At 40.4% G+C, this 27,552-nt stretch overlaps 2 protein-coding genes across 4 annotated transcripts in view; one reads left to right on the top strand and one right to left on the bottom strand.

Annotated features, from left to right (window-relative positions):
* Positions 1 to 20,494, bottom strand: part of slf1 (SMC5-SMC6 complex localization factor 1) — a 33,862-nt gene extending 13,368 nt beyond the window's left edge. Inside the window, exons 1-17 of the mRNA XM_022192609.2 lie at positions 20,263 to 20,494; positions 19,855 to 19,966; positions 16,750 to 16,828; positions 16,350 to 16,575; positions 16,095 to 16,248; positions 15,639 to 15,764; positions 15,397 to 15,462; positions 14,750 to 14,896; positions 14,171 to 14,340; positions 13,838 to 13,972; positions 13,263 to 13,410; positions 12,910 to 13,078; positions 12,444 to 12,589; positions 11,787 to 11,896; positions 8,192 to 8,271; positions 1,864 to 1,956; positions 467 to 649 (exon numbers count right to left, since the gene is read on the bottom strand). Coding sequence (XP_022048301.1) covers positions 467 to 649; positions 1,864 to 1,956; positions 8,192 to 8,271; positions 11,787 to 11,896; positions 12,444 to 12,589; positions 12,910 to 13,078; positions 13,263 to 13,410; positions 13,838 to 13,972; positions 14,171 to 14,340; positions 14,750 to 14,896; positions 15,397 to 15,462; positions 15,639 to 15,764; positions 16,095 to 16,248; positions 16,350 to 16,575; positions 16,750 to 16,828; positions 19,855 to 19,965 — 2,143 coding nt within the window. The 5' untranslated portion in view covers position 19,966; positions 20,263 to 20,494. The remainder of the gene's footprint in view (positions 1 to 466; positions 650 to 1,863; positions 1,957 to 8,191; positions 8,272 to 11,786; positions 11,897 to 12,443; positions 12,590 to 12,909; positions 13,079 to 13,262; positions 13,411 to 13,837; positions 13,973 to 14,170; positions 14,341 to 14,749; positions 14,897 to 15,396; positions 15,463 to 15,638; positions 15,765 to 16,094; positions 16,249 to 16,349; positions 16,576 to 16,749; positions 16,829 to 19,854; positions 19,967 to 20,262) is intronic.
* A 237-nt stretch (positions 20,495 to 20,731) lies between these two features.
* Positions 20,732 to 27,552, top strand: part of kiaa0825 (KIAA0825 ortholog) — a 121,654-nt gene continuing 114,833 nt past the window's right edge. For all 3 annotated transcript variants that reach the window (XM_022192622.2, XM_022192630.2, XM_051950412.1), the window contains exons 1-2: positions 20,732 to 21,141; positions 25,731 to 25,867. In XM_022192622.2, the coding sequence (XP_022048314.1) occupies positions 25,737 to 25,867 (131 nt within the window). In that variant the 5' untranslated portion in view covers positions 20,732 to 21,141; positions 25,731 to 25,736. The remainder of the gene's footprint in view (positions 21,142 to 25,730; positions 25,868 to 27,552) is intronic.

Raw genomic sequence — 27,552 nt, 5'->3', positions numbered from 1 at the left:
CTGTATATGGAAACTTATGGCCCACCCTGTATATACAAATGGTCAAAGTCAGATAAAACGCATAAGTTCATTTTCATCTAAATACATTTTTGTGTAGACATTGAGAAAGTCATGTGTTCACGTGCATCCATCTGTTGACTGTATTGATCATAACAATGAGTCTCCAGTTAGTTCCTGAATGCAACACTGCAGCCAACTCTCAAGTGTGTGACAATGGAGTCTACCCTCTAGAGGCCAACCATGACAGGGATACTCAGAAGTACTGATGTGTCTCAAAGCTATAACCTCCAAGACCAATATTACGTGGCAAAAGAATAAGATTTGACTGTTGTTTAGCATTGTAAAGATCATAGATGAGCTATCTGTGTTTATTAGTGTTGCCTCCATCTTATAAAATCAGTACTTTGTGGCATCAGCTCACGCTCTGATGCAGTGAGCCGCTGTGTGTATTGGCAAAGTTACCCACCTGCATGTTCCAGCAGCATTTTGGCAATGTCCATGTGTCCGTTCAGCAGGGCATCATGCAGCGGACTCACTCCACCCACCTGGTTATTAAGCACAGGGGCAGGACGGTGATGCAGCAAAGCCTCCACACACTCAGTGCTGCCGTGGTTGCACGCTTCATGCAGAGGTGTCCAGCCTGCATGGTCTTCATGGTTAAGAACCCCCCCCCCACACACACACACACACACACACACACAAAGGAAAAAAAATAGCAAAACTGTTTAATTAGTGCTCATCTTTTAAGGTTAAAAAGAATTAAAAAAAGTCTTTAAAAGCCTCATGAATCTGAAGATCAAGCATGATGTTGGATAAATTTAAAGTTTGTGAGTTTCATGACGAAAAGCTCATTTTTTGTAGCGAAAATTGTTACTTCACTCTGAGAACTAACTCTTAACAAATAGGCAAACAGGGCGTGGTGCAAAACTTCTGGGAAATGAACAGGAAAAACCTTGCAAAGTGATTAAGCCCATTTACACACCGCGTTACTTTGCATAAAAGATGAAGCTCAAAAAATATTTATTGTCTTTTCCTAAGAGCATCAGCATGATTGAATTTAGGATGCTAGAGATTGATTCGTGATAATAAATGTGCCATTAGTCAAAAATTATTTATTATTTCAGTGTCTTGAATAGGTTGTTACCCATCGATACTGTAATGTCAAACGTAATTATACAAAGACGTTAAAATAATTTCGTCATCTTTTAAGGATTTATGGAGCTATTTTTCACTTTAAAACATGAGGATGGAGAAATTCTGATGAATAAAGAACAGACAAGTTTGAGAGCATCGCAGCGTCGATCTGTTTGAGCTGAAAGAAAAATTCCTCGAAAAATGAAAACGTTCTGCTTCAATTAGCGGGGGCCTTGTTTTGTTAGAAAACTGCAACTTGACAGCGGTAATCTCGCCATTTTGAACATAGTTCCACTTGATCACATTTTGGACATCAGCCCCTGACTGAGATGCAAGTCAATTTAGGCTGCTATTAAAGGACAATTACAAAACCAGAGAAACCTTTGAAACGGCACATTTCCATAAAGGAAGAGCAAGTCATTATATTTGACCTAAAGGGACTAAAGAGAGTCACTCTGAAATATCAAAAGGCATTCAATTCACTTAGCAAAGTGGTCGTAAATCTATAAATCTGAGACTCCAAACCCATCCCGTTCTTTCTAGACACACCCTTTACATTTTAGCTAAAGGTTAACCTCAATGATGACGCACACACACTCCTATTTCTTCTCTGCCGTTTTTTTCTCCAATGTTAATCGCTCTTCGAAACCCCAGAGCAAACAGTGGGAGTGAAGTGAGATGACGGTGAGACAGAGGTTACAAAAAAAAGGGAAAGCGAGAAAGTCTTACCTTTAACATTGACGTCTGTGCCAGGAAGCGCCAGGATCTGTAGCACCGTCTCCACTTGGTTCCTCTTGCAAGCTCTGTGGAGGAGGGTCTCTCCTTCGACCAGGACACACACACAACGGACAAACACACCCAGAAGAGAGAAGAGGCAGAAGAGAAGAGAGAAATCCAAAATTAGGGTGTGCCTGATGTCCTTCCCATTGTCCCCCGCCATATGGTGAACACACCAATAAAATACCACAGAAATGTCCCCAAACAGAAAAAAAAAATCCTGACCTAAAAAAAGTACGACCCACCAATGAGGACGCGACTTAAGAAGAGTGATGAGAAAAGGGGGGAGATCTTTCAAGGGAAAAAAAAAAAAAAGACGGGAGGAAAAAAATTAAAAATGGAGAGTTGGGCTAATTCGCCCCACTCTTTTCCCGTTTAATAGACAGGGAGATTTTCCACTTACACCCCGTGCCCAACAAAGTTAATATCAGGGCAGTCGGCGAGTGAATGAATGTAGCGGTGAGAAAGTAGCTTCGCTTCCTGTCCGCTCATCCCTACATTGTTACTTGAGAGGAAGTTATGGTAGACAGCCCACGCACAAAGCCTCGAAAAGGATTCTTCACAGATCCTGGGTTCAAAAGCTCCGCTGGGCATTGCCAGTGTCACCACGTGATATTTAATCAGCAAACTACCAGCGAACAGGGAAAGAAAAAAAAACTCTCAAAGATTCCATTTACATTTTTAAACACAATTTTCTTCCCTGCTCTGCCCCTTTTTTCCCCCTCATCTTTACCGCATCCCTCACTTTTTCTGATACAATATTAAATCAGGAATATATTAGCGGGCCAGAGCCCCCTCTTTTCATGTATGGCTGAACTTCAGAGGGAAGTTAAAGGCCAAGCATGAGTGGCTCTGTGCTTGCCAGTATAATACAGAACTGCAAAGCCTGTAATAAATGCTTTACTAGCTCTCCCCAGGACGCCACGCCTGTACAGGGGCACCACTCCAGAGCGCACCACAGAGCAAAGAGAGGGGCAAAAAGAGGTGGAGGAGTGGGGGGGAGGAGAGGAGGGAAAAGAGCGGCCAAGAAGAAGGAGAAGAAGCAGTGAAGGAGAGAGTAAAAGGGTTTCCTGCATTTCAAAGCATGTAGGCAAAATATTGAGAATACTGGATCCTATTCATTCCCAAGAATCCCTTTCTTCCAGGAGGTGTCTTTGAGGAAGCAGAAGATGCATTAAATGTCATTCGCCGGCAGTTAAGAAGTTGAAGAGTGGAAGGAAATAAGAAAAAAAAAAAAACGGGAATTGGAAGAAGTGTTTATCTAAAAGAGGATCATTGATGTTTTCACTGAGAATGTCATGCAAAACTTTAGAAACAGAAGAGAGAGGGAAATTTTTCAGCACTGATTATATCCAGTTCAGACACACATAAAAACATACAGTATTCTGCAATATTCACATTTACTCTGAACATTTCAGCTATACATGTCATCACTGTACAAACTTCAAACCTCTGCAAACTTTCTATATAAGATTAGATGATAGATATCTTTCAGAAACAAGGCAAATTACAGTAAGTCACAATTCTGGAGCCTTTCTGGTGGTTGTACAGTATCAGCAATGGTAACAATAATGAGGCCAATCAGTGAAACAAATCATTTTTCCCAAACTAAAACAAAACAAAAATTATAAAAAAAAACACAACACCCAAACAGAGGGTGGAGCCCAGTCCAAAGTACAGTCCCTAATGAGTAAGCTGTACTGTGTGGCACGTCAGTGTTCTACATGGGCTGCTCTGCTATTACCGGGCGCTAAAACGTTGTGATTAAACACCCATTCCACTACACCCCATGTGTACACATCCTCGCAAATGCCAGGGCCAATCCACGCACTGTTAAATCACTTTAATGGCTCCAATTTGGACACAACGCCTCTATTATAGGGGTAATTGCATGCTCAGCATTTACAAGCACGGAAAGGATAAATCCGCCTGTCCTTTTCTATAAATCCCCCGTTTCACACTTTAATAGAAAAGTTAAATGTATGTGTTGCTCTTTATATCCCTCAGTCTGCTTGCTACACTCCTGTAAAGTGCTGCTTGGCCTGCTGATCCCTGGACCAAAAAGCCGCTGGAAGCCTGTAACAATGCCATTTGTCAGGAATGTGTTAGAAAGGTATTCGGTGCCAGTTATTGGATATATTTAAAACTATTTGAAGACTACTACTGTCGCTGGCTCTCAAAGCAACGGCAGCATGATAATTCCCGAAAGTCAAGATTACCACAGCTTTCACTAGGTCTCAAAAAAGAACTGGCCTTAACATGTGCAACCATCATTTAAAAATATGACTGGGAATACTGAGGATAACTCCACTTAATCAGTCAAAATCAGCTCTGGACCACAACAGAGCCCCTCTAAGCCATCCTCTCTGCCAACAGGAAGTAATAAGACAGAAACACAAACTGTCTCAACTAATATTAAGCAAAGACTCGTATAAAAACCTGATCTAGTGTGGTCTCAAAGTAGAATTTTGGTGCAACAAAAGTGAATACACTTTTGATCACTGAGAATCGGTTGAACTGCATGTCTTTATCATGGTTTCACATGGAACAGAAGTGACAGAGGTATTGACAAATTCGATTGTGAGGCTTCACAGATTTGGAAGAGAATATATGCAAAGATTTATGACCAACTAAAACTCAGCAGAAAGACAACTGCAGCAATAATCAAGAAGTAAAGAAGGATCCATAGTGCCACTAATCAGGACTGCAGTGTTTGTCTTCTGAAAATAACAATAAAGTTTCCTTTTCCATGATCTGGATGTGAAGACGTGTGAATTACAGCACATAATGTCAACCTCTAGCCACAGCATCCAAGTGAACTTTCATTACATTCACCAGTCAAGTGAGATCAAGATAAATCTGTTCAGCTCAGATAAAGACCAGCAATTTTAACGTAAACCTTAGCAAAGAGTCAACAGCGGAGTACATAGGCAGGAGAGTGATAATACGGGGCTGCACGAGTCCAAAAATTCTTATGTATGTGATATTTGTGGGTGGCATCATTAACACCAGTGAATACACAAAAACGCTGGCTTACAAGATGACTCTCCATCTCCAGAAGCTTAGCAAAAGAGGATTATTCCAGCATGATAACAATCTAAAGCACATTTAGAAAGTCAGACAAGAATTTCAAGAAACTTTAGAATATGATCTGGCATACAGCGTCGCCTGACTTCCATCCAACAGAGCGCCTTTAGGGTATTTTAAAGAATAAAACAGAAGAACACAACTCTTCCAGCAAAGGGCAGTAGAAGGAAATGTCTCTACAGGATGGCAGTGCATCTCTCCCCAAAGATGGCACTCTCCATGTTGAGTAAGATCAAGCCCCATCATCAAAAGTAAAGGTGGAGACATGAAGTGTTGTAAAAAAGCAGGAGTAATTGATGCATGACAGATAATAATGAAGCGTGAACTGACTTTTGTTGCACAGAGTTCCGGTAGAGCAGCCTGCTTTCGTAATACAGACGAACTATTAGTTTAATTCTACATATGCACAAGTACCCTATTGTTCAGCTTATAAGTGATGCAATTACTGTGAGGTGTTATCCTTTTAAAACAGTTGACATTTAAGCGATATTGCACAGCAGTGTTCTCACTTCTGTCATATTTCCTAGTATCGGTAAGTGTTTCAAAGTAGAGAGGACGACAGCTAGAAATGACTGGAGTCACAGAGTGCAATCTGGTGACATGAACAGAAAAGGACTAAGTTCTCTCATTGAAGAACTTACAGACAGTGACCGATCAAACCGATTCAGAACCATGAACAGCTGCACAAAGAATGGCAACCCTGGTGTCAGAATAACACAAACTCATTCACAAAAAACAACACAAAAACATCAGAGTCTTTGCTGATTTATGTTTTCCATTTATTTAATTAAAAGACCATTTTTCACCATGTATTCTTCAGAGTTGATAGGCTGTTACTTGATAGTGCTGTTGGAGGATAATTCGTAAGGCCGCAGAGAGGCTGCATCAGAACCAAAGTACCTCATTTTTTAAGGACAGTGGTCCCTCACTATATCGCGGTTGACTTTTCACGGTCTCACTGCATCGCAGATTTTTCGTTATATCACGGGATTTTTCAGTATACAGGTATTTTAACATATTTATTATGGCAAGCTGGATTGAAGAATGGAGCTGGAGAAAAGATATCTGCCTTTAATGCACTCTGCAACTGACAAATGCTTTTTTTGATACACACGGAAAATGGCACTACGTAAATACGGCAGGAAGTCATCAAACACACTTCACACTCACAGTCCTGACAACAAAACACCAAACTAACTAGAGCGACTAAACCACAAAAACACAATAAAACACACACACTAATAACACTGTAACACTAGCATAAACCACAATGATATTTAAACCCCCAACACCCCGAACTCCCATATGGCATCGCAGCACAACAGTTCAGTCATAGCAACCGGCTCTGCGCACGCTACATTATTTTAATTATTTTGCGGTAAAATAAGCCTTTTCTAGCCTGAAAAAAATGCAAACATAAAAAATATTAATTAAGACATATTAAAAGAAATAATCGAAATAAAATGCATAGCGTACAGCGCTGGGCTCTGATTGGCTCAGCTATCATAGCATCAGTCTCCTCTGTCTCGTGTAGCAGCCTTCAGTTTACGGCTATTTCGTATAGACGCCTGATTGCGGCACATAGTGTTGCTCTGTGATGTTGTGTGGTGTTTGGGGAGGGTTTAAAAAGCCTTAAAATATTTATAAATAATAAAATAAAATATGGTCACTACTTCGCGAATTTTTGTCAAACCCTGCAACAGACGAAGGACTACTGTACCTGACATTATCTGTATTGCAATAAAAGACAACAATACAGCTAATCAGAAACATCTTGAATGTTGGATCCAGGACAATACTTAGTGAATCCATACTTCCAAACACTAATCTGTTAAACAGCTTTGCTCTAGAAGTCGTTCAATATAGCTTTATTTTATCAAGAAAAATCTACTTGGCTTTTAAACGATGCTGTGCCGATGCTGACTTTCATGGTTTGTTTCAAGAACTACATGGAGCTAAATGCAAGCAGATTTTAAACAGTGCAACTCAGCAGTTCTTGTATGACAATGTACACACACTGTTTCCTAAAACTGAAATCTCTGCTGAGTTTCCCAAAGCAAAGGTGGGACGGGAAAAGAAAAAGTTCATCCCAAATCCCTGAACCCCTCTCAGCTCCCGTGACAAAGATACAGAGGTTCCAGAAGGTGAGACAGATGCTCTAAAGCAAAGATGTGCAGAATATAAGAGAGCAGGCTTACATATGTGGGTGAAAAAGCCTGTGAAAGGAAAGAGAGGAAGGGAGAGAGAGAGAAAGGGATGAGAGGGCGAGAGGGGAGAATGCTGTGCCGATGGTTCATCAAAAATTAATGCCAAGCACATCGGTATAGAGATCACGTAGTGGAAAAACAACACATGCCAACAGCCTTGAGTCTACTGCCTCAGCCCTTCCTCCGCCGCTCCCCCACTGCCTCTCCTTTACCCTGCACCCCTCCTTTGCACCGGCACAGGGCCTTTCTGATCAGGTGGAGGGGGGAGATATGAGCTCTGACACGTTCGAGAGTTCACACAGAGTGCCATGCCTCTAATTGCAGGAAGTTCCACCAGTGCAGCCGCTGTATATTTGCAGCGCTAGCCTAATTGCTGCATTTAATATCCCTAAAATGGAGATCTGAGGCACACTGCACGTACTAATATGTGTTATTGTTTTGTGTGAGAAGCCCATTATTTCTGTCCATGCCATTTATTCATTTATTTATTTATTTATCTGTCCGCTTTGAAAAAAAAAGAAAGAAAAAAAAAGGTGAATAAGACATGAGGTAAAAAGCAAAACAAAACAAAAAGCGCCGTATTGAATTTCAATGGGAATAGAATAAGTGGAGGAGGCGTGCTACGGCGGTGAGAATACGGTCCAAACTCTGCCACAAAACACACACGGCGGGCCTACTTATGCAGTCAAGTTGCTCTTACAGCTGACTAGATGGAAGCGTGGTCCGATGCAAATCAATCACTCTCTCCATACATTATGTGCTCTTCATTAAACTGAAAGTGATGACAGAGCTATCATGTCCCTTTTTACTGATGACCTACTGCAGTGCATCAGTCCATTAAAAGTCCGCTCGTTGCAAATGTGAAGCTATACTGTCAAGCAGTTTGTGTGTGTGTGTGTGTGTGTGTGTGTGTGTGTGTGTGTGTGTGTGTGTGTGTGTGTGTGTGTGTGTGTGTGTGTGTGTGTGTGTACATGCATGTGCCATACCTGCTGCGTTGACTCTGTTCAAACCTCTGGGGATATTCTCCTTCTCCGGGCTCGTTTCATTCACCAGAGAGTTTTGGGTTCTGTATGGAGACAAAGAACGTGGTCGAGGTGTTTATGGGAAAATATACATGTATTTGCTAATCCTTTCAAATTCAAAAACCGATTACCCCATGATTCACGTAAACAAGTCCAGGGCTTCAATGACTGACCATTTCAGCATGACAGCAAGGAGACCCAGTGGTACAGAAAGTGGAACCCGGCATCATTGTACTGTGAAAAGTGCCATTAGCAAATGAATCCCTCGTGGCGCGGGATCATCTTATATGAAATCTGACAATATCTGTCAAACCCCTACTGCGTTGGCCACACACACACTTCACACACCCATTCCTCTATTCCTGTCTCCAAAGTACTTTTCCTCCCACTTAACGCCTCAAACGCACAGACGAAGAATTCGATGTGAGCAAGCACATTAGGAGGAATAACTAGTAAAAGAAAGTGAAGCCTCTTCAAAGTAGTGGCGTGCTAATAGCTGTGGGCTGTCACTAGTCCTGTGTGTAGGTATGGAAGATCTGCCTGCATGAAGCCTGACAGGTGTCTTGTGTGTATACGTCTGTGCACGTGCGCATGCGTGGCATTGAAGTGGAGTGCCACCCGTATTACAGGGAAGAGGCTTGTTCCCTGGTAATTGGGTTGTTCAGAAGCCAGGAAGGAGCTCCCAGCAGTGAGGAGGAAACACACGTCCTGTCACGTTGCTTGTTATTAGCAAGGACAAGGCTGAGAAGAGATGAGACGAGCTCTGTGTGCGTGTGTGTGTGTGTGTGTGTGTGTGTGTGTGTGTGTGTGTGTGTGTGCACGCACGAGGGAGACTCCATAACAGTGTCTATGATGAGGGCGTACCGCTTCCCATCTCAAACCACTTCACCCAAGTGTCCCCTGTCCATATAGGCTGGCAGCGGTAGAGGTTGACAGTACTTGGCTTGTATACGCCTCGGTCTCTTCCTCCCTCACGGTCTGCTTTTTGGAGGCCAGCATGCTGTCAGTGGCCCAGCTATCAATTCTGGGCCTGGAGCAGTGTGTGCCCTTGGAGGACAACTCTGAAGAAACTTATGAGCAATAACTAAAGAAAATTGAAGTAATGCGGAAGTGCATGTCAAGTGCCACAGCAAGAGAAACCTATCTACGGCACCTTCTACCAGTTTTAACTACAAAAAGGCCACTGGGAAATAAACTCCCCAGCTTCCTTTTATCTAAAATAGTGGATCTTGTTTGTCTCTTTGCAGGCTTTTCTTAAACCCAGCTGAGTCTGGCAACCAACACTATACGATAATTGATAAATAATGACACAGTCAGGTGGTATGAGAAGACAACGGCAATACAGCAATGTACAGAGCCTGATTAAACCAGCAGGAGGAAAACCTCAGTTTAATTACAGCTTCCCTTCTGCTAACAGCACTCAGTGCAACGCTGCCAGCCGGCAAGTCAAATGGCCGTCTAAACAGTCGGTCAATCAGCAGCCCTGTCAGCTTGGTATAGCTTGGACATGTGCCCTAATGCCAGCTTGTCTGTTGGTGCAGAAGAAACACACTCACCATCTCCCATATATAACTACACCAGCTTCAAGTCACATAAAATACAGCCTAATGCATTCTAACAGCAAGAATTCAGAGATATAAGGGTCACGTGGCTCCTCTCAACCTCTGTGGCCTGATGTGCTTTTTTTCATTAATCAAATACCAAACATCTTGCCGGGATTTTGCCTCCTGCTCTCAGTTTTAAAATGCAGTACAAACTGAATACCAGTATTTTTATGCGGACACCATAATCATATTTGTGCTCTGTAAGCTTAAGACTTGAAGTTTTTTTGTTTTCACATCTCAAAGACTAAGCATTGCAGACAAGTGTTCTAACAACATACTTGATTTCTTACTTGAAATATTTAAATTGTTACTGAGTCATAGCAGCTTTCTCAACACAGAGGATTTTGTACTGCAAGTGCTTAGAAATGCAGGAGTGTGTCAGACTCCGAAATGCTTCAACAGAAGATGTGTTAATTGATTAAGAGTGTCAAGATCCCTAAAAATATGTATAATATCACGAATTCAAGCATGAAAATGAGGAAACAAGATTTCCTTTTTGCTTCTGTTCTAAATTTATCACAGGCTTTGTCATTCTGATTTCATTCTTTCTTTTAGGGTCAAATGATTTTACATGCCCTTTGGCATTTCTTTATCTCAGCCGTGCAGATTGCGTTCCTTGTTTTATTCAGCTCCTCTCATGTCTGCGTCAAAATAAACTAAACCCTTAAAACTGGGGGGGTGAGGGGGGGGACTGAAAGTAGAAAGAGAGCAGAGATGGAGGAAAGGAGGGGATGTGTACAGTACATGAACCAGTAGCCTTCACATGAACCTGCTCCCTGGTGACTCCTGCCCTTCTCCAGGCCAACTACCTGCTGGTGGAACAGCAGATGTCTGATATGGGGTATGGAGCGAGTGTGTGCGAGTGTGTGTGTGTGTGTGTGTGTGTGTGATTGCATTGAAAAAAGGGATTTAGTATGCGAGGGTAGATCAAGAGAGGCGGGGAAGGGGGTGAAGGCTGAGAGCTGGTGGTCGTAAGGGAAGACACAAAAGCCTGATGGGATATCCTGGTCTATCTGTCGGCTCCCTGTCCAAATCAGACTCAGTACTGTGTGTGTGTGAGGAGGGGTTTAACCTCCCCGTGCACCCCTCCTGTCAGCCAGCACACACTGATAGGATCAGACCTGGGCATGACCCATCACATGCCAACTCCTCACGCTCCATCTGACCTCCATTTGTCTGTCTCCAGCTTTCCCTCAGTCCTTCCATTCATGCATCTCGGCTCCTCACCTCCACACACTCCTCCTCTCTCCAGGTGTTCCTTTGTTCCTTTTTCTCTCACATTTCTCATCGGATCTGTACATTTTCGCCCATTTTGCCTCATACCGCGCTGTCTAAACGTAACTATGTGGGTGGAAACCTGACAATGGAGGTATAGTAGACTGTCGGTTGAATAGATCTGTTATTTTAGAGACACAAAGATGGCATGAAAATAAGTGGAAAACTTTTGCAGCTAATCTGACAGGGTGGCAGGTTTTCTTTCGCAGCTTCAGAGAAGTCTGACCAGCAACAGACTTTCTGTTACACAAGCCTTTTTGTTAACTCTCAAAAGTTCTTTGTGCAGCAACAAAACACTATGAAACCACAATAAAAAAAATATTCTACTGAGGAAGCTTTTTTTCAACCAATGAAAAATGACTTATATGAGTGTAAAAAAACAGAGGACCAAGGACTTGCAATGAAAAACACACATTGCCATTTAAAATCCCCCGGCTGATCTTTAAACATGAGTAAATGTTCTTGCAGTCTAGCACAAGACACTGAAGTGAGAAAGCACTTACAGGGTCAAAAGTATCTTCAAGTTGGTGTAAAATGCACTGGAGTCCCAGACCAACTTGCTGACCTTTGTGCAGCTTCCACCTCTGCATGTATGTCCTTGCATGTTTTGCTTCAGGCTCTTGTGAGACTGTACAATGGAGACTAAGAGTGGTATAGACAGACAGCTGTGTGTAACTGACCTGCAGTTGGTCCCCTGACTAGTGCAGCTGTTCGAGGTGGGTCCAGTCCTGAGGCGAGTACCACTGGGAGTCTGAGCTAAACTTCCCAGAACAGGCAGGTAGGAAAGCACCTGTCAGAAGTCATACAGACACACAAGGTTAGACAGCGCCTTTACACTGCACGTGGATGTATGTGTCTTTGGGGAATTGAGGAGGCACAAAGACACCAATGGTGAGTGAGAAAGCCAGATGTTCTTCTGCAACATAATATAATGGTTAGACCACATCAGCAATCTTTTCTCTCCATAGCACAGAACTGTAATCTACACCAATTTTCAAACTACCATATTATCTAATGCAGAACATCTGCGTTTTTTGTTTTTTTTTGTTGCCTTTTTACTACAACAAAAAAGTTTTCTAGAGTTAGAGCTGGTATATTCAATTACTTATATGTTGTTTGCTTTTACAAGCATTTGTGAGAACGTAATTATATAATATATTCATGATGTTGTTACTGTGGAAGAGGACTTTTTCAGCACTAGTTAAAAATAAAGGAAGGGCTGCGGGCCACATTAGTAGTATGGAAGTGTATGTATCCAACTATGACAAAGTCTTTCAACTGGAAGATGCCAAAGGGTGACAGGATTGTGAAGAGCGATGAGCCGAAATCTTACACACCATTTTCTTGAGAGAGAGCGGTTCATCTCCCATGGTGACTCCATTTTTGCAACAGAGATTCCTGAATATGGCATCAGCTATCATCAACTTGAGCCTGGTAGAGCGAACTCTGACGACCAGTTCAACCAAAACAACTGGAGCTGCATCTAAGGTACAGAACAGAGATGAAATATGTAAGACAACATCACGTCACATTTTTTTTCTTTATATATGAAGAAAATCAGAAAGACAAAAAAAGGCTTCCAGCGTTATATGAGTGCATGATTAAAAATGCAAAACTTGTGCTTAACATTGCGACTAATTTACTTTAAAGCATTTTAATTCAGCCGGCTGCTGCTGAAAAGATTTAACTATAAACTCAAAGACAACATTTACAAAACCACAGCAGAACTTTCAGAGGAACTAAAAACAGACATTCTTCCAGTTATTTTTCCTGTTCTGCAGTTTTTCAGTTCTGATTCCATACCCTGGCTTATAACAGCGAGGTGCTCTGAGAGGTCTTTCAGGCCTTTTTCCACGAGGATCCGGTTCAGTTTGAAGTGTTGCTGACACCAGAACTCCACCAACACAGACAGGAGGTCCAGCAGGGTGTCGGCCAAATGCAGCTTCTGCTTCTCATCCCTCTCAGCATAGTCCTTCAGTGAAGATAAACAACATCACACTGTGGACCTAGCAAGCTCTCAGAGCAACGCTAACTTTATTTTTCCAGTCAGATCACAAATCTGAACCCAGCTGGCTCTTACAGCTCACAATAAACCCAATTTTGCTGCCTGATATGAACAAAACAATCCAATCCAATTAAAATAGCAAAGTATTTACCTCCATGGCAGCCTGTATCAAGAGCTGAGTTAGCTGTTTCACAGCAGACGACAGCAGAGTGGAGCGCTCCCACACAGTCCAAAAGGTTCCATACAGCAGAGAGCCTGATGCTGGAGAGACTCTCGTTCCCTGTGGCAGCATGAAATCTCTGAGGCAGGAAACGCAGGGGTAATAAATGCAAGACAGAATATTAAAAAGAACCAGTAAAATTATTATAAAAATAGAAATAGTGGCATAAAGTACTTAAAATAAATATACAGTTTAGGTATCAATGTGTAGTTTTACTAACTTTACATTAAAAAAACACAGAAAAGTGCAAACTGAAAAAAAATCTAACAAGGACATGCATCTGCATTATTTTATGCTGTATGACTGTAAGCTACTCCCTTGTTAGGAATTAAAACAAATATGTATCACCTCCAGCTAAAATAATACAATTTAAGAATTTCTGCCAAGAGCAGCTCATATTTATGGGAACATCCCTCCACAGCTATGCACTTGCAAGGCAGATGAGTTGGTGATGGGTTGATAAACTGTACTGTCCTATCTCCCCCTCAGTTGACTGAAGTTGTTACCCGGCAGTGACGGAGTGGAGTTCCCCCTGGAAGAGCTTGAGGGAAAGTCCCAGGATGTCACAGTGGAAATGTAACAGTGTTGGCAGGGCAGGTCCAGGCAGTGGGTGACACGTGACCTCGCTGGACAGGCAGTACCTGGAAGATCACATGTACCAGTTGATATGAGGAGTGTTTTTCACATTAATGGGATTGCTGCCAGAATAATTGTAGAGTGCATAATGTGAGATGCAAATTGTTCCTTTTAATTGAAAAAGATGAATATTGCTGTCCTAACATCTAAACAATTAAAACTATCAAATTGTTAACAAGTATAATTTCACAAAACATCTTTACCTGATGGCGGTCTCTAGAAAAGGCCACAAGCCCCTTTTGCACTGAGGACACTGTAACACTTGAGAAAAATATTTTTTCACTGAGCTGGGAGCCAACCATGGAGGGTTGGTGAGGAGCAGTTTGTACATGACTTGCTGGAAATTTCTCAGGAAGACAGAGGTGGCGTTACCCTGTGGCATAATAAACACAGAACACTTGAGGTTCAATCAGTTTGAATATTTGAATGCAACAGAATGCCAAACTACTGTGGAGCTGCAACAATTGACTTGTTGATACCACAAAATTAATCTTTTAAGTGCTGTTTCAAGCAAGCAAAGGCGAAAATTATGAGGACATTTCCTGATATTTTACAGACAAAATGATTGATCAAAGAAATTATTTCACCAATTAATTAATAGTTAAAAATAGTCATCAGTCTCAATTACAGTTCAATCCAACAACACTCCTCAGCCAAACAAAAATTTCTGTCTGAGCAAGCTTTCCAAATTCCAAAAAGGGACAAGTAATACTTCTGTACAGCCTCTGGGGCTCATGCAGCAGAAGGTGGGGAGTTCTGTAGTCCGGTAATTCTGGTCCTACCTGCTGTGCATACTCTAAGAGGGAGATCAGGTATGGCGCTGGTGGCAGCAGGCCTGGGAACACAGCGCTTCTGATTGAGTCCAAGGCTTCAGTGAAGAGTCCACACTCGATCATACTACCAACATTGCTGAAATCTGTTTCTGTTGCCTGAAGGAATACAGGAACAATGAGAAAATGTAAGAGGTGTATGAAAAGAAGGAGGGAACACGGAAGTAAAAGAGACAGATGGGGGAAAGATAAGAAAAAAACGAGGGCAGAAGGGTAATGGAAGTAAGAACTGAACGAGCATGAAAAGTTTCTGGGGGTCACTTCTGACTGTCGCTTATTGGCAAATAGCATATGGACTCAAAGGATAGAAAGGGAATACATGAGCACGTCTAATAGCAATCCAACGGATATCCACTTGGGTAAGGTATGGACAGTACAGGGGAGAGTATCGTTAATAGGGCTGCCAATCAAAACTCTCAGATCAGCTGACAGTGGTGGTTAAATCGGTGACCTGGCTATGATGCGTCCTTGCTCTAGATGTCACTTCCCATTGAAATGTATGACATAAAGGAAATTGAATGACCTGATCCTCTTGATGAAACACATAGTTATCTTAGAGATGTATTGTAGTGAGGAGGCTGATATGTATGCACGTCTACCTGTGACTGGGGACGATAAGGGTCATGGTAACCCAGAAATTCAAGGAAGTGCAGTCTTGGCTGGCCCTACAGGAAAAGACCCCATTAACAATGTCAAATACATACAAAACAGCAATAAAAGGTCATTCAAGTGAGCAGAATACAAACCAACTAAGAGTGTGTTAAATGGTGTCTAAACATTATGATTCAATGCTTCTCTGCAACACACTCTTACAGGTAAAAACAACAGCATGAACACACACCTCTTGCTTGATTACGTAGTTCTTGATTTCTGCCTCCAAGTTAGAGAAGTCAGCATCAACAAATCTGGCCTTCATCTCTGTTGGATGATCCTCTGCCATGTGGAAATTCATGTCCACATTATTGCTCTGCCAAACGAAAAAAAGGCATTTGAAGACTTTCAAACAATATTTTCAAGCCAATATTCCTGGTAAAAAAAAAAAAAGCAGTATAAATCAGTTTAAATAGAATAGAATATGCTTTATAGTCATTATACAGGGTACAACGAGATTTGAGAAAGTAATAGGTGTGAGCCACCACCTGGAGGCAAAATGCAAACTTTAAAACCTGAGTACTGATGGAAAATTTAACTGAAGACCATACAACAGAAGAAAAATTGAAAGGCAAAATGAAACTACTGTGATGAAGCCCACTCCTCAATTACGACCTTAGATCTTCCAGAATTTAGTTTGACTTACCCCAAAGAGGTGCTGGACTATGTGGCTCACAGGGTAGCAAGGAGCATTGTGGGATTTTGAGTTCTCTGTAACAGGTTTAGCCATAACATGAGTGATGGAGGCATGAGAGGGGAGAGGGCAGTGGTACACTTTGGCCATCCCTGCTTTCAGCAGCCTGGAAAGATTAAAGAATAATATATTTATTGTTATTATTATACTTCTTTCGTGAAGGTTTTATTGTGATTCCCAATTAATTATTTCTGCCTGGAATCCCACCGTTTGAACATGGCTCTCCGGGTGGGCTCTCGCACCATCAGGAGAACCCTCCAGCCCTGGAAGGCTCCTTTTAGCTTCCCACTGGACACCTTCTCTCTCCATTGTCTGACAGGGTGGAAGGCAGCAGTGGAACTGGTGGAAATGGTCACTTCATAGGGGCCCTCCGGAAGCCAGGAACCATTCTTAACACTGTCCAACACATAACCTGGAGTCACAACCCACTTTCCTGTTAGGAGAGAAGCAGAAAGAATGAAATCCAGTGAAAGGGGACTAATGTTATGTTAGTCATGAGACACATAAGAGTTGAATGAATTAGGGTAATATACTGTAGCTTCAGAAAACAAGATACGAGTTATCTTTGAAAACCTTGTTTTTATTACTTAAAATAATCATAACTGACCTGCAGCACAGGCTGCCAAAAACTTCTCACTGGACAAAACCTGAGGGATAATGAGATGGGTGCTCTCGTAGTGATACACCTGTAACAAAAGCATTGCATCAGTACATATAACACCAGTGGGGTTTCATTTAATAAAAGATATCCCAGTAAATCATTAGTAAGTATTCAAATCATACTGACCTATCATCAAACCTGAAAAAACAAATGAATACATCAGTTGCATAAGCTGCAGTACAAGGCACGTAGTCTGTCTCAGATGAAGAAAGCATCTACCTGATATAAACTGCACTCACTGACAGAAAATGAAACTGCTGTCAACCACAGGACAATTGAAGATTTACCAACAACAAAAAGACCAAAGAGGGACCATGTCATTCACCTACTTACTGTTACACAAAGCAGTTAATCAAAAACAATGACGCATACAATACAGCCAGTCTCTGTCGATGGATGATGCTCAGCACCACGGTCTAATTTATTAATACATTTACCTTAACATAATATGTAAAAGTAAGCATATAGTAAAGGAGAGGTGCAAGCATAGGAACTGAAAATAATTTTTTGATTTTACTCTTAAAAATAGATTTAGGGTCCCAGGCCAGCTGATAACAACAAAATCAAACCCTCGCTGTCGTTCACAGAACTGGAGACTGACTGTACACAACCAGTCACTCATTCAATGAATCACTTAAATGACAGAACATCAGTGATAGAGTTTTGTTACATGATGGCACATTGCTGCAGTTACAATTTCTTGATCTTCAAAGCAAAAACAATTGCTTGATTTTCTATATTTGGGAGTCCGGGCTAGTGATGCTAGCAACCAGTTTTTTTAAAAGTTGTTAAACTACATCTCATATCGAATAATCATTGGGTCAGTTTAAAATTGAGGGACTTTTGAAGTCCATGGAAAATATCTTGCACATATTTTAAACCACTGTTTTTACGTATGCTGATTATGATCATGTCTTTACAAATTCCATAATTATTTATTATGGAAACAATCACTTATTGTTATTATTGTTTATTATTATTATTATTATTATTATTAATAATAATAATAAAACAAATGACTGGATATCACTAAAATGTCAACTGAATAACCATTCGAATTTAAATACAACCACCTTCTAATTAGCTAAATAATAATAAAATGAGCTTATTCAAAAATTGTTTTGATTGTGTTCTTTTTTATTAAATTGACATAATCATGACAGATATTTATTTTCTGGCAATATATCAAATTCTATATGGAAAGCAAAAAAAAAAAAATATCTGTGCCCAAAAAATCCCTTTTAGCTAAATTACCCATTACAAAAACACCTCTGAAGGAAGTGTGTTAATTCCAAATCACATGAAGTCCTCCACATGATGTAGTTTCCTCCTGAAGAAATGACTGGCAATTAACTCCAAGGCTTTCTGAGTTATTTAATATAAAGTAGTGTGTGAGTCAAGTGTGGATTTATGTCATGTCACCAGGTTTATTGCAATATCTTTATATAAAAAAAAACTTTCAATTTAACTTTACTTAATTGTAAATATAACAATTTAGAAGAATCTTTCTGTAAAAATGCCATGTGATGTTTGGTTATTGGTGGCCTGAAAACAGCAAAAAATATCAACTATGATACCTGTCAACCATGTTACAAAAAGTCCCGCAATTATACGTATATTGATCCCATGAGATACATCAGAAAGTAAAAAATGTGGTGGCAGTTTTGTGGCACATTTGTTGCCGATTTGCAGCAAAGACATTAGTTTGCCAACACACATTGTCACAGGTTTGCCAATGTTGGCCAGTAGTGGCAAACTTTCAGCAACATTCTGCCAAGAATGAGAAGTTTGCCACATTCGGCAAACACATTCACCACCACAGTTTGCCAGTAGTGCTAAACTTCTAGTAACTTTGTGGTAATCAGTTAGCTACATGTCAGTTTTTGCTTGTCATAGATAGCATTCCAGGTAATCTTGCTTTGCCAGTCCATTCTGGCTCCATCACACTGTCATTCTGCTATAGAGAAAATCAATGCAGTGGCTAGTTTGTAATTCTTTTCACCATGCAGCACCAGTATTTCCTCAAAACTGTGATAATCCACAGGAAAAAAAAAAAGCAACAGGGAGGCATTACAACGTGATCTAAATCCTCAGCAAAACTCAAAATTTTCAGTGTGGTAGGTTTCTGCCTGGTGGATGTTGGCATGTTTCCCCTGGCAAGAGAACGCTGCAACAGCAGACAACAGGCAATTTTTCAGATAATTAGAATTATTTTTTTTTCCACTGTAGTCATTTATTAATTTCTTTTGTTTTATTTTCTTAAAACTTGCACAGGGGTTCAATTGTTAGCACTGTTCCCTTTCACCAAAAAGTTTCTGGATCCAATCCTGTTGGTCAGCTGTTCTCCTTTGTACATGGCTTTCCTCTGATTTAAATTAAATAGTGGTTCTTAATAGGTCGTAGGTGTGAAAGTGAGCATGACTCTGGATGAGTGTGTGTTGTCTCTACGACAGACTCGTAATCTGTACAACTTGTACACTATGTCTTGAAAGATAACAAGACGCCCACTACATTTTGCCACAAATCTAATTTGCATATGAAAATGTGACCTTGTTGCACATTTACAGAAACACTACCTAACATTAACAACTGTCTGCCAGGAACCTAAAGCTTTTGTAAAGGAATATACACTGCTGTTCAAAAGTTTGGGGTTACTTTCAAAAGAAAAGCATTTTTTTCTTCAATGAAGATAACATTAAATTAATCAGAAATGCATTCTAAACATTGTTAATGTAATAAATGACTATTCTAGCTGGAAAGTAACTATTTTTAATCGAATATCTACATAGGGGTACAGAGGAACATTTCCAGCAACCATCACTACTGTGTTCTAATGCTACATTGTGTTAGCTAATGGAGTTGTAAGGATAAATGATGATTAGAAAAGCCTTGTGCAATTATGTTAGCACATGAATATAAGTGTGAGGTTTTCATGTAAAACACGAAATTGTCTAGGTGACTCCAAACTTTTGAACGGTACTGTATAGAATTTCAGAATATCTGAAAAGCACCTGTCGTTTTCACGGCATGTTTTAAGGGATCTGTACTCACTGAGCCACCAATGTATTTGCCACCCAGCTGTAGGATTCCCTGCACCAGAGCCCTCTTCTTATCTTTGGTTTTGATCCCAGAGATCTGGAAAACATGTGTGCAGCTCTCCATCCTGACGAGCAAACAGACAAAGTGAGGTTAAAGTGGAGACAATTATATGATAGTCGTGATATTAACTGGGGAAAATAATGCTGCACTTCTTGTTAGACTACATGACTTAAACTGCTTTCACACGTTACAAAAAAGAATGGCTCTACCAAAGCTCCGAGCTATATAAACTCCTTTTAATAAACCTTGCATTTTTGAGTTTCAGGTCAGAGCACATGATTATGACTGGAATCTGCTTTGACTGTTTTTCATTCATCAATAGTTCACTGCCAAAACACAGCTGGCTGACTGATCAAGTACCTTTCTCATACCACCGACGGGGACTCCCAGTTTAGGCGTGCCCAAACTCTGACAGTGACATCCAACAACGTGGCAGCGTTTGGATCAGTATGTGGCTTCCAAAATGTCGCTCACCTTCGCAAACCAACATAAACGTCTATCAATGTGCTCATTTTGGTTGCTAAACGGTAGAAATGCGTTTGATCCTGAAGCGGGTCCACCGTTCAGTTGCCATGAGTGGACAGCTTCGCTGTGTAGCTAACTATTTTGGGAAAGGGGAGACACTCATTGTGGGGAAATATTTTACAGGGATTTGCAAGATTTTGTCCACTAAATATCTGACATAAAAGACGTGAATTTAACTAAAATACTGTATTGTGTGACATGTTGTGCCTTATTTATAAACTTTACATATTTCCCTATCACCGTGAATTACTTCCTCCCCCTGTTTGATTTAACAGTTGGAACGTTCCACAGTGCGGAAGTTTTCACAGAGCTACTTCCAGGTTGTTGTCACGGACGCTTTCAGCCCCCGGAAACGGCCAAAATACATGGAAGATCATCAAGCATTGATTAACTAACAGCAATATTTGATCGATAATAGTGGAACGTGATTTCTGACACAGAATCTGCTTTAAAGCCGCACAGTTGTTCACAAAAAACTGCTCAGTGACGTGTTGCGCTCAGTCACAGCGATAGATACGCTGTCAGTCATAGCAATGTAAATTATACCACATGCTGGCATATTAGCTGTTAAATTGTCTTGGTTTGCCGTTTTATTAGAGCTGAAAATAGCGGCTGTAGATGAATATCTGCAAGAAGTGAGCGCAAACGATGTAGTTGGCATTTTCCCTTCCTTGTCATGGATTAACACTGGCTGGATTAAGGAGCTTGTAGACGGTAAGACACCCAAGAAACACTGAAACGATGCCTTGTCTGCCATAACATCACACAGTTGTCATGTTTAGATTAGATGAGATGATTCGAGAAGGTTAGATTCAGCCTTACTGTCATTGTAGAGAGGACGTGTACAAATACAACTACGTGCAGTTTAGTTTATAACCTGAAGTGCAAAAGAAGCTGTAAAAATACAGTGCAATATGAAATATGAAACTAGAATAGTACAGTCTGGATGTCCAAAAATATATGCACCTTAAGCTGTAAAAACACTGCATGAAAGTATGCAAGATACATAAATGTATAAAAAGTATAAAAATACAATAAGTTGTAGGGAATATGAGTGTGCTACATAAATAACAATGTAAAGATGGATAGATGCAAATATTAATGAGGGATAAATGACAGAATGGACAGTATAAATTACGTAAACACTATGGACAGTGGATATGAGATCTAGGATTTATGCTATATACACACAGTACCAGCAGTGTGATGTGTGTTGAGGTGGTGGGACTGTTTATGTAACATATATGCCCTGAATCCACAACATTTTGTAAAAAATTACAGATAACCTGTGACAATCAGGAAATACAGTGATACGTCCGTGCTATAGCTACACAGACTACTGTCATCTGAAAGATCTGGATGGCCAGTCACATGGACAAGTACAACAACAAACAGGGGAAAGTCAGTAGTCCAATGTCTGTCTCTCTCATTAACCCTCCTGTTGTCCTCCTCAAAAAATATTGTTTCCCCATCTGAAAAAAATCCAAAAATTCCCCAAATTTCCAAGAATTTGCATAACCTTCAGGAAGAAAATATCAATAAAAATTTCCCAAATCCCCCAAATATTGCAAGAAAATTCTAGTAAATATTTTCAAAAATGAGTAAATATCTTCCAAAAAAATCCTAAAAACATCTAAGGTGACTACATATACATGTATCAGTAAAACTTTTAAACTTTTAAAAAGAAACATTTTTAACATTTCTTTTTTTTTCCACCAAAAAATGTTCAAAGATTTTCAAAAAAGATTGAAAATGTGGACATCACACACACACATTTTCAAACGGGTCAGTTTTCACCCGCAGGACAACATGAGGGTTAATGTGCTGGTTTTACCGACAAACACACAGAATGTTTAAGGCTGTACAACGTGTATAGTCTGAAAAAGACAATGAGAGAACAGATTTATTGTTGACATGGTTAGCTTCTAATTAATAATTAACTATAGGTCTGATAAACTGTAAGTTATTTATTCATTAATCATTTTACGTTGCTTTTAAATGTTTTAAATTGGCTTCTCAGAAATTATGATGGACATGTTTTAATTTTTTCTAATATTCTGTGGTTGATAATGAGGAATTAGGGTGATCAAAAATTCGATAGAAAAAGATAAAAGGTTGAAAAGTGTCAATGCTTGAGCAAACACCTCCACCACAAAAAAGTAAGTAAAGGTCAACAGCTGAACACTCTCATTACTTCTAAAAAAAATTGAAACATGTCAACATATGTCTGTGTTTCATACTAGAAGAGACTGTTAACATTTCTATAAAATTTTACAAACTGCAAATCAAATGAGAATAAAATGCATTTCATCCCCTGGCACTGAAATGCTTTGTTTATAATTCATTAACTGATTGACAAATTTAATCAAGCACAAATAATTATTGATTGATTTGATAATACATGAATCATTTCTGAATTCATTAAAAAAAACATCCACTGGCCTTTCAAATGTGATGACTTCCTGCCTTTTTTATTTTCTACAATGTTCTGTAACAGAAATATCTTTGGTTTTTGACTTTATGTTAACTGGACAAAACAAGATGCTAAAGAATTTCGCAGAAGGGTCTTGGAAATTGGGATGTTTATATTATAATATTATCTAAGAGTTTACAGATTAAAAGATTGCTCACTAATAAGGAATTTGTTATTATATTAACGGATTTATAAATAGATGCAAATTGGGCACCAAAAACCCTTAAAATTTATAGTATGTTGATATATTTGCTTTTTTCCCCTTTCTTTTTTGCATTTTTTGTCACCTGTACAGTCATACCCAATCCAACTGTGTGTATATGTCACTTGTGCTATGTTAATGTTTTGTTTGTTAATGTTTGGGATCGGATTGTGTAAGTTCACTGAAAGCATAACAGTTGGGATGTAATAAACTGCATAATACGATCTGCTCCAGTGTGACAATACTGTTTGGTTTTTCAAGGGTTGTAATTGACTCATTGCTCAGGATACTTTAATACTGTTGAATAATGGTGATCACTCTGCAAAACAGCAACAGCTAGTAATATTGGGATTATGCCATGTATTATTCATTCCCTGAGTGTAAGCTAATCACAAAGGCATTTGTATTGTCGATGCAAAGCTGTTGCACCATGATCTCTGAACGGCTGTACACATCATATTTTAAGAAGATATTATGTCTACACTTTTTCCTGTGGCAACAAAAAAGTGACCGATGCATTTTAATAAGATTTGTGCTTGCCATATCCAGCAGAAATATCAGAACTGATGAGACAAATTTATTAAGGTCCAAAGCAGACAGGTCTTGCTGTACAGAAAAAAATCAGTCAAAAGCCATGTAATGGAGCAGGCTTACCTGATTGTACAGTAACAGCGAAGTCGTCCCTCCCCAGGGTGTGCATGAGATAGCTCTCAGCACTGTTGTGATCTTAGAATATGCACCTGTTTAATTTATTATGTTTCTTTTACGGCAGACTGTTAGGTACCCCTTTAAAATAATGTTGACTTTAACTTGACATGCTCTAAGTGGTTTTAAAGCGGCAGCCTGGGGGACATGCTGCTAAATATTTCAGGACAAACTCATTACTGTAAATGGGCCTGTGTGTTAGCCTAGCTGGTGTAGACAGGCAGCAGCAAGAGAGCTAGGACAGTGATGTGTGTGTGTGTGTGTGTGTGTGTGTGTGTGTGTGTGTGTGTGTGTGTGTGTGTGTGTGTGTGTGTGTGTGTGTGTGTGTGTGTGTGTGTGTGTGTGTGTGTGTGTGTGTGTGTGTGTGTGCGAGAGAGAGAAAGAGAGAGAGAAAGAGAGAGAGAAAGAGTGCGTTTCTTCTCCTGTTCTGTGGAGCTGATGTCTCAGGCAGGCAGCGTCTCAGTGCCTGGCCCAGTCGTCCCTATTGCAACTCTGTGAAACACATGGGGGCTTCTCCAACATCTGCTTTCTAAAGAGCTAATGACAAGACAATGGAGACTGGATGATTTAAAGTATAGTACTAATGAGGCCCCGTGTGCTGCCTGGTGAATCCTAACTCACACACACTCACATGTGCACACTGCTGCTTAAGATAACAGATGATATGACGGCAGACCAGGAGGTAGACACCCAGCAGACGTACAGTATGGACATTCAAACCTTCCATCCGTCTGTTTGTCTGTCCTTTAAACGCCTGAAGAAAGGTGTGATGTTGTAGACAATGCACACACTCACACAATAAGACACTATCCAAAAATCACGTGCACACACACTGTCTTGCTCAGTCCATATAATTACAATGTTGAGTTCCTAATCCACGGATTGAAAATCCTCTCCCCTTTCAGCAATGACTGCGTATAGACCCCCTCTCAGACAGTGGCGCAGAGGGAGCGTGATGATGAGGGGAAGCAGTAAGGGAGAAGAAGAGAGGGAGAAATAATAAAGGACAAGCTTAACTGGTGAGGCTGTCAGCGGAGGAAAATAATATTTGTCCAGCTGGACAGGCCTCCCTTTGTGCAGGCTAAATGAATGTTGAGCTTCCTGTCTACCCTGTCAGGGAGAGTGGCATAGACTGTATGCTGCAGCGAAGAAGCAGAGCGGAGTGCGGGGAGCTGTTTGGAGTTTGACAGGGATTATTAAAATCAGAGCAGATGACGAGGAAGGGGCGAGAGGCGGAGTGTGAGAAAGCCAAATTGACACAGACACTCTCCATTACCTTCCACTTGACTCGCGCTGATGACAATGTTGATATGAGATCCAGCAGCGCTGCACCAGTGTGGGATTGGCTGTTAGCATGAGCGTTAAGCACCACAGGGTAGGGGAGGTAGCCCTCAGTTCTAGAAGAGACCATGAGTTGTTTATTTAAAGCCCTGACTGAAGAGCATCTCACCTCATTGTTTATTTATTTGGTCTTTTTTCCCCTGTGTTAACTCTGTGTAGTGTCAGTAGGTGGAAATGGTTGGAGGCTGAGGCAATGCATTTTGATCAGGGGCCCTCCTACTGCAAATGATTTTCCATGAAAAAGGGAGGGGGACTGGAAGAAACTGTTCTTGTTGATCATAAGCTTCCTTTTGTTTCAGGTGAAATTGATTTGTGCCCCCTAATAACACTCCTGTTTGAGGAAATTTCAAATTATTGTAGAGCACATGGCTGTGTCGGTGTCGAGTGTGTGGAATGTGTGTGTTTCTTGACAGACAGCTGTGATAATACAACACTCCAGATCATGCAGTTGATTGATGTCAATCTACATTGTTGATTCATTCCTGACACGAGTGATATCTTTTGTATTATTGTGTTTCATGAACTGGTGCACATCAAATTAGGATGTTTTTAATGGTATAAAGCCAATTCTCTCTCTTGCAGAGCGTCATGGAATGGCCGGGGGATTTTCCAGACGACCATGCCTTTGTGGACCTGCTGGTTCCAGGAGCTGGCAGTGATCTGGACTTTGAGCAGCTGCTGAAAGACACAGAGGAGAAACTCAATCTCAATGCCAGCAGGTGAGTCCAGGTAGCAAGGAAGCAGATCTCTTCATGTTTACCACAGTAAATGTATAGTTCTGTCATTTTTTCGATATTTACTTTGCTTCACCCAAAGAAATAAAGACAGTGACATTTTTAAAGCTGCATATGTTTAAGGGAAGAATAGCTTCATTTTCTTTTTGTGGATGTCAGATGAATGGCAGGAAGCAGAGCTTTATATAATGTTCATTTTAGAATGAAAACATAACACTGCCACAATAAACAGTGTTAAACTGCAATTATGAAGAAAAAACAGAATTAAAGCTTTGTGTTTACATTTATTGAATACAATGTGCTAATTCTCAGACAATTTTCACACATATCGATGCCGTTTTCTGTATCGTTCAAAGTGGCTGAGCGTGGGAAAATAGAAAATGAGTTCAGATTTCTTTTTATCGCTTATTTTTTTTACTCTGGCTGTGTGCACACATTTACACAGTGTAAAGAAACCTGCATGACTAACAGTTAAAAAAAGAACATCAGCAGCGTTGTTTACAATTTCAGCCATACCGTCAGTGTTATGATACCTGCTGCACGGTTTTGTTGTCTGCCTGCTATCAGAATTTCTTTATCTGAGATTTTGAACATAAAACTAGCATTGGCGAATTGGACAAATGTTTTATGCCAGCATTGTTCTGCTACAATTGGTATGTAGCTTGTTGTATGATGAATTTGCTCCCTTATTTGAGAATGACATAACGAACATGTAAACTTCAGTCCTGGAAAAAATATTAAAGAATGCCATGCAAACCCATCTTCCCATGGCATATACACACGTGGACAAAATTGTTGGTACCCCTCAGTTAAAGAAGGAAAAACCTACAATTCTCTCTGAAATCACTTGAAACTCACAAAAGTAACAATAAATAAAAATTTATTGAAAATTAAATAATCAAAAACAGCCATTACTTTTGAATTGTTGATTAACATAATTATTTAAAAAAACAAACTAATGAAACAGGCCTGGACAAAAATGATGGTACCTCTATAAAAGATTGAAAACTATTTGACCAGAGTGACATGATTAACTCAGGTGTGTCATTTAATTGACATCACAGGTGTTTCCAAACTCATAATCAGTCAGTCTGCCTATTTAAAGGGAGACAAGTAGTCACCCTGCTGTTTGGTGAAAAGGTGTGTACCACACTGAACATGGGCAACAGAAAGCGAAGGAGAGAATTGTCCCAGGACATCCGAAAAAAAATTATAGACAAACATCTTAAAGGTAAAGGCTAAGACCATCTCTAAACAGCTTGAAGTTCCTGTGACAACAGTGGCTCATATTATTCAGAAGTTCAAGACCCACGGGACAGTAGCCAACCTCCCTGGACGTGGCCGCAAGAGGAAAATTGATGACAAATTGAAGAGACGGATCGTTGGAATTGTATCCAAAGAGCCCAGAGCAACCTCCAAAGAAATTAAAGGTGAACTCCAAGGCCAAGGTACATCAGTGTCAGATCGCACCATTCGTCGTTGTTTGAGCCAAAGTGGACTTCATGGGAGACGACCAAGGAGGACACCACTGCTGAAAAAAACTCATAAAAAAGCCAGACTGGAATTTGCAAAAATGCATGTTGACAAGCCACAAAGCTTCTGGGAGAATGTCCTTTGGACAGATGAGACCAAACTGGAGCTTTTTGGTAAGGCACATCAACTCTATGTTC

Source organism: Acanthochromis polyacanthus, chromosome 7, assembly GCF_021347895.1.
Source record: "Acanthochromis polyacanthus isolate Apoly-LR-REF ecotype Palm Island chromosome 7, KAUST_Apoly_ChrSc, whole genome shotgun sequence".
In the NCBI taxonomy this organism is placed as follows: domain Eukaryota; kingdom Metazoa; phylum Chordata; class Actinopteri; family Pomacentridae; genus Acanthochromis; species Acanthochromis polyacanthus.
This window is presented reverse-complemented; position numbering and strand designations above follow the sequence as displayed.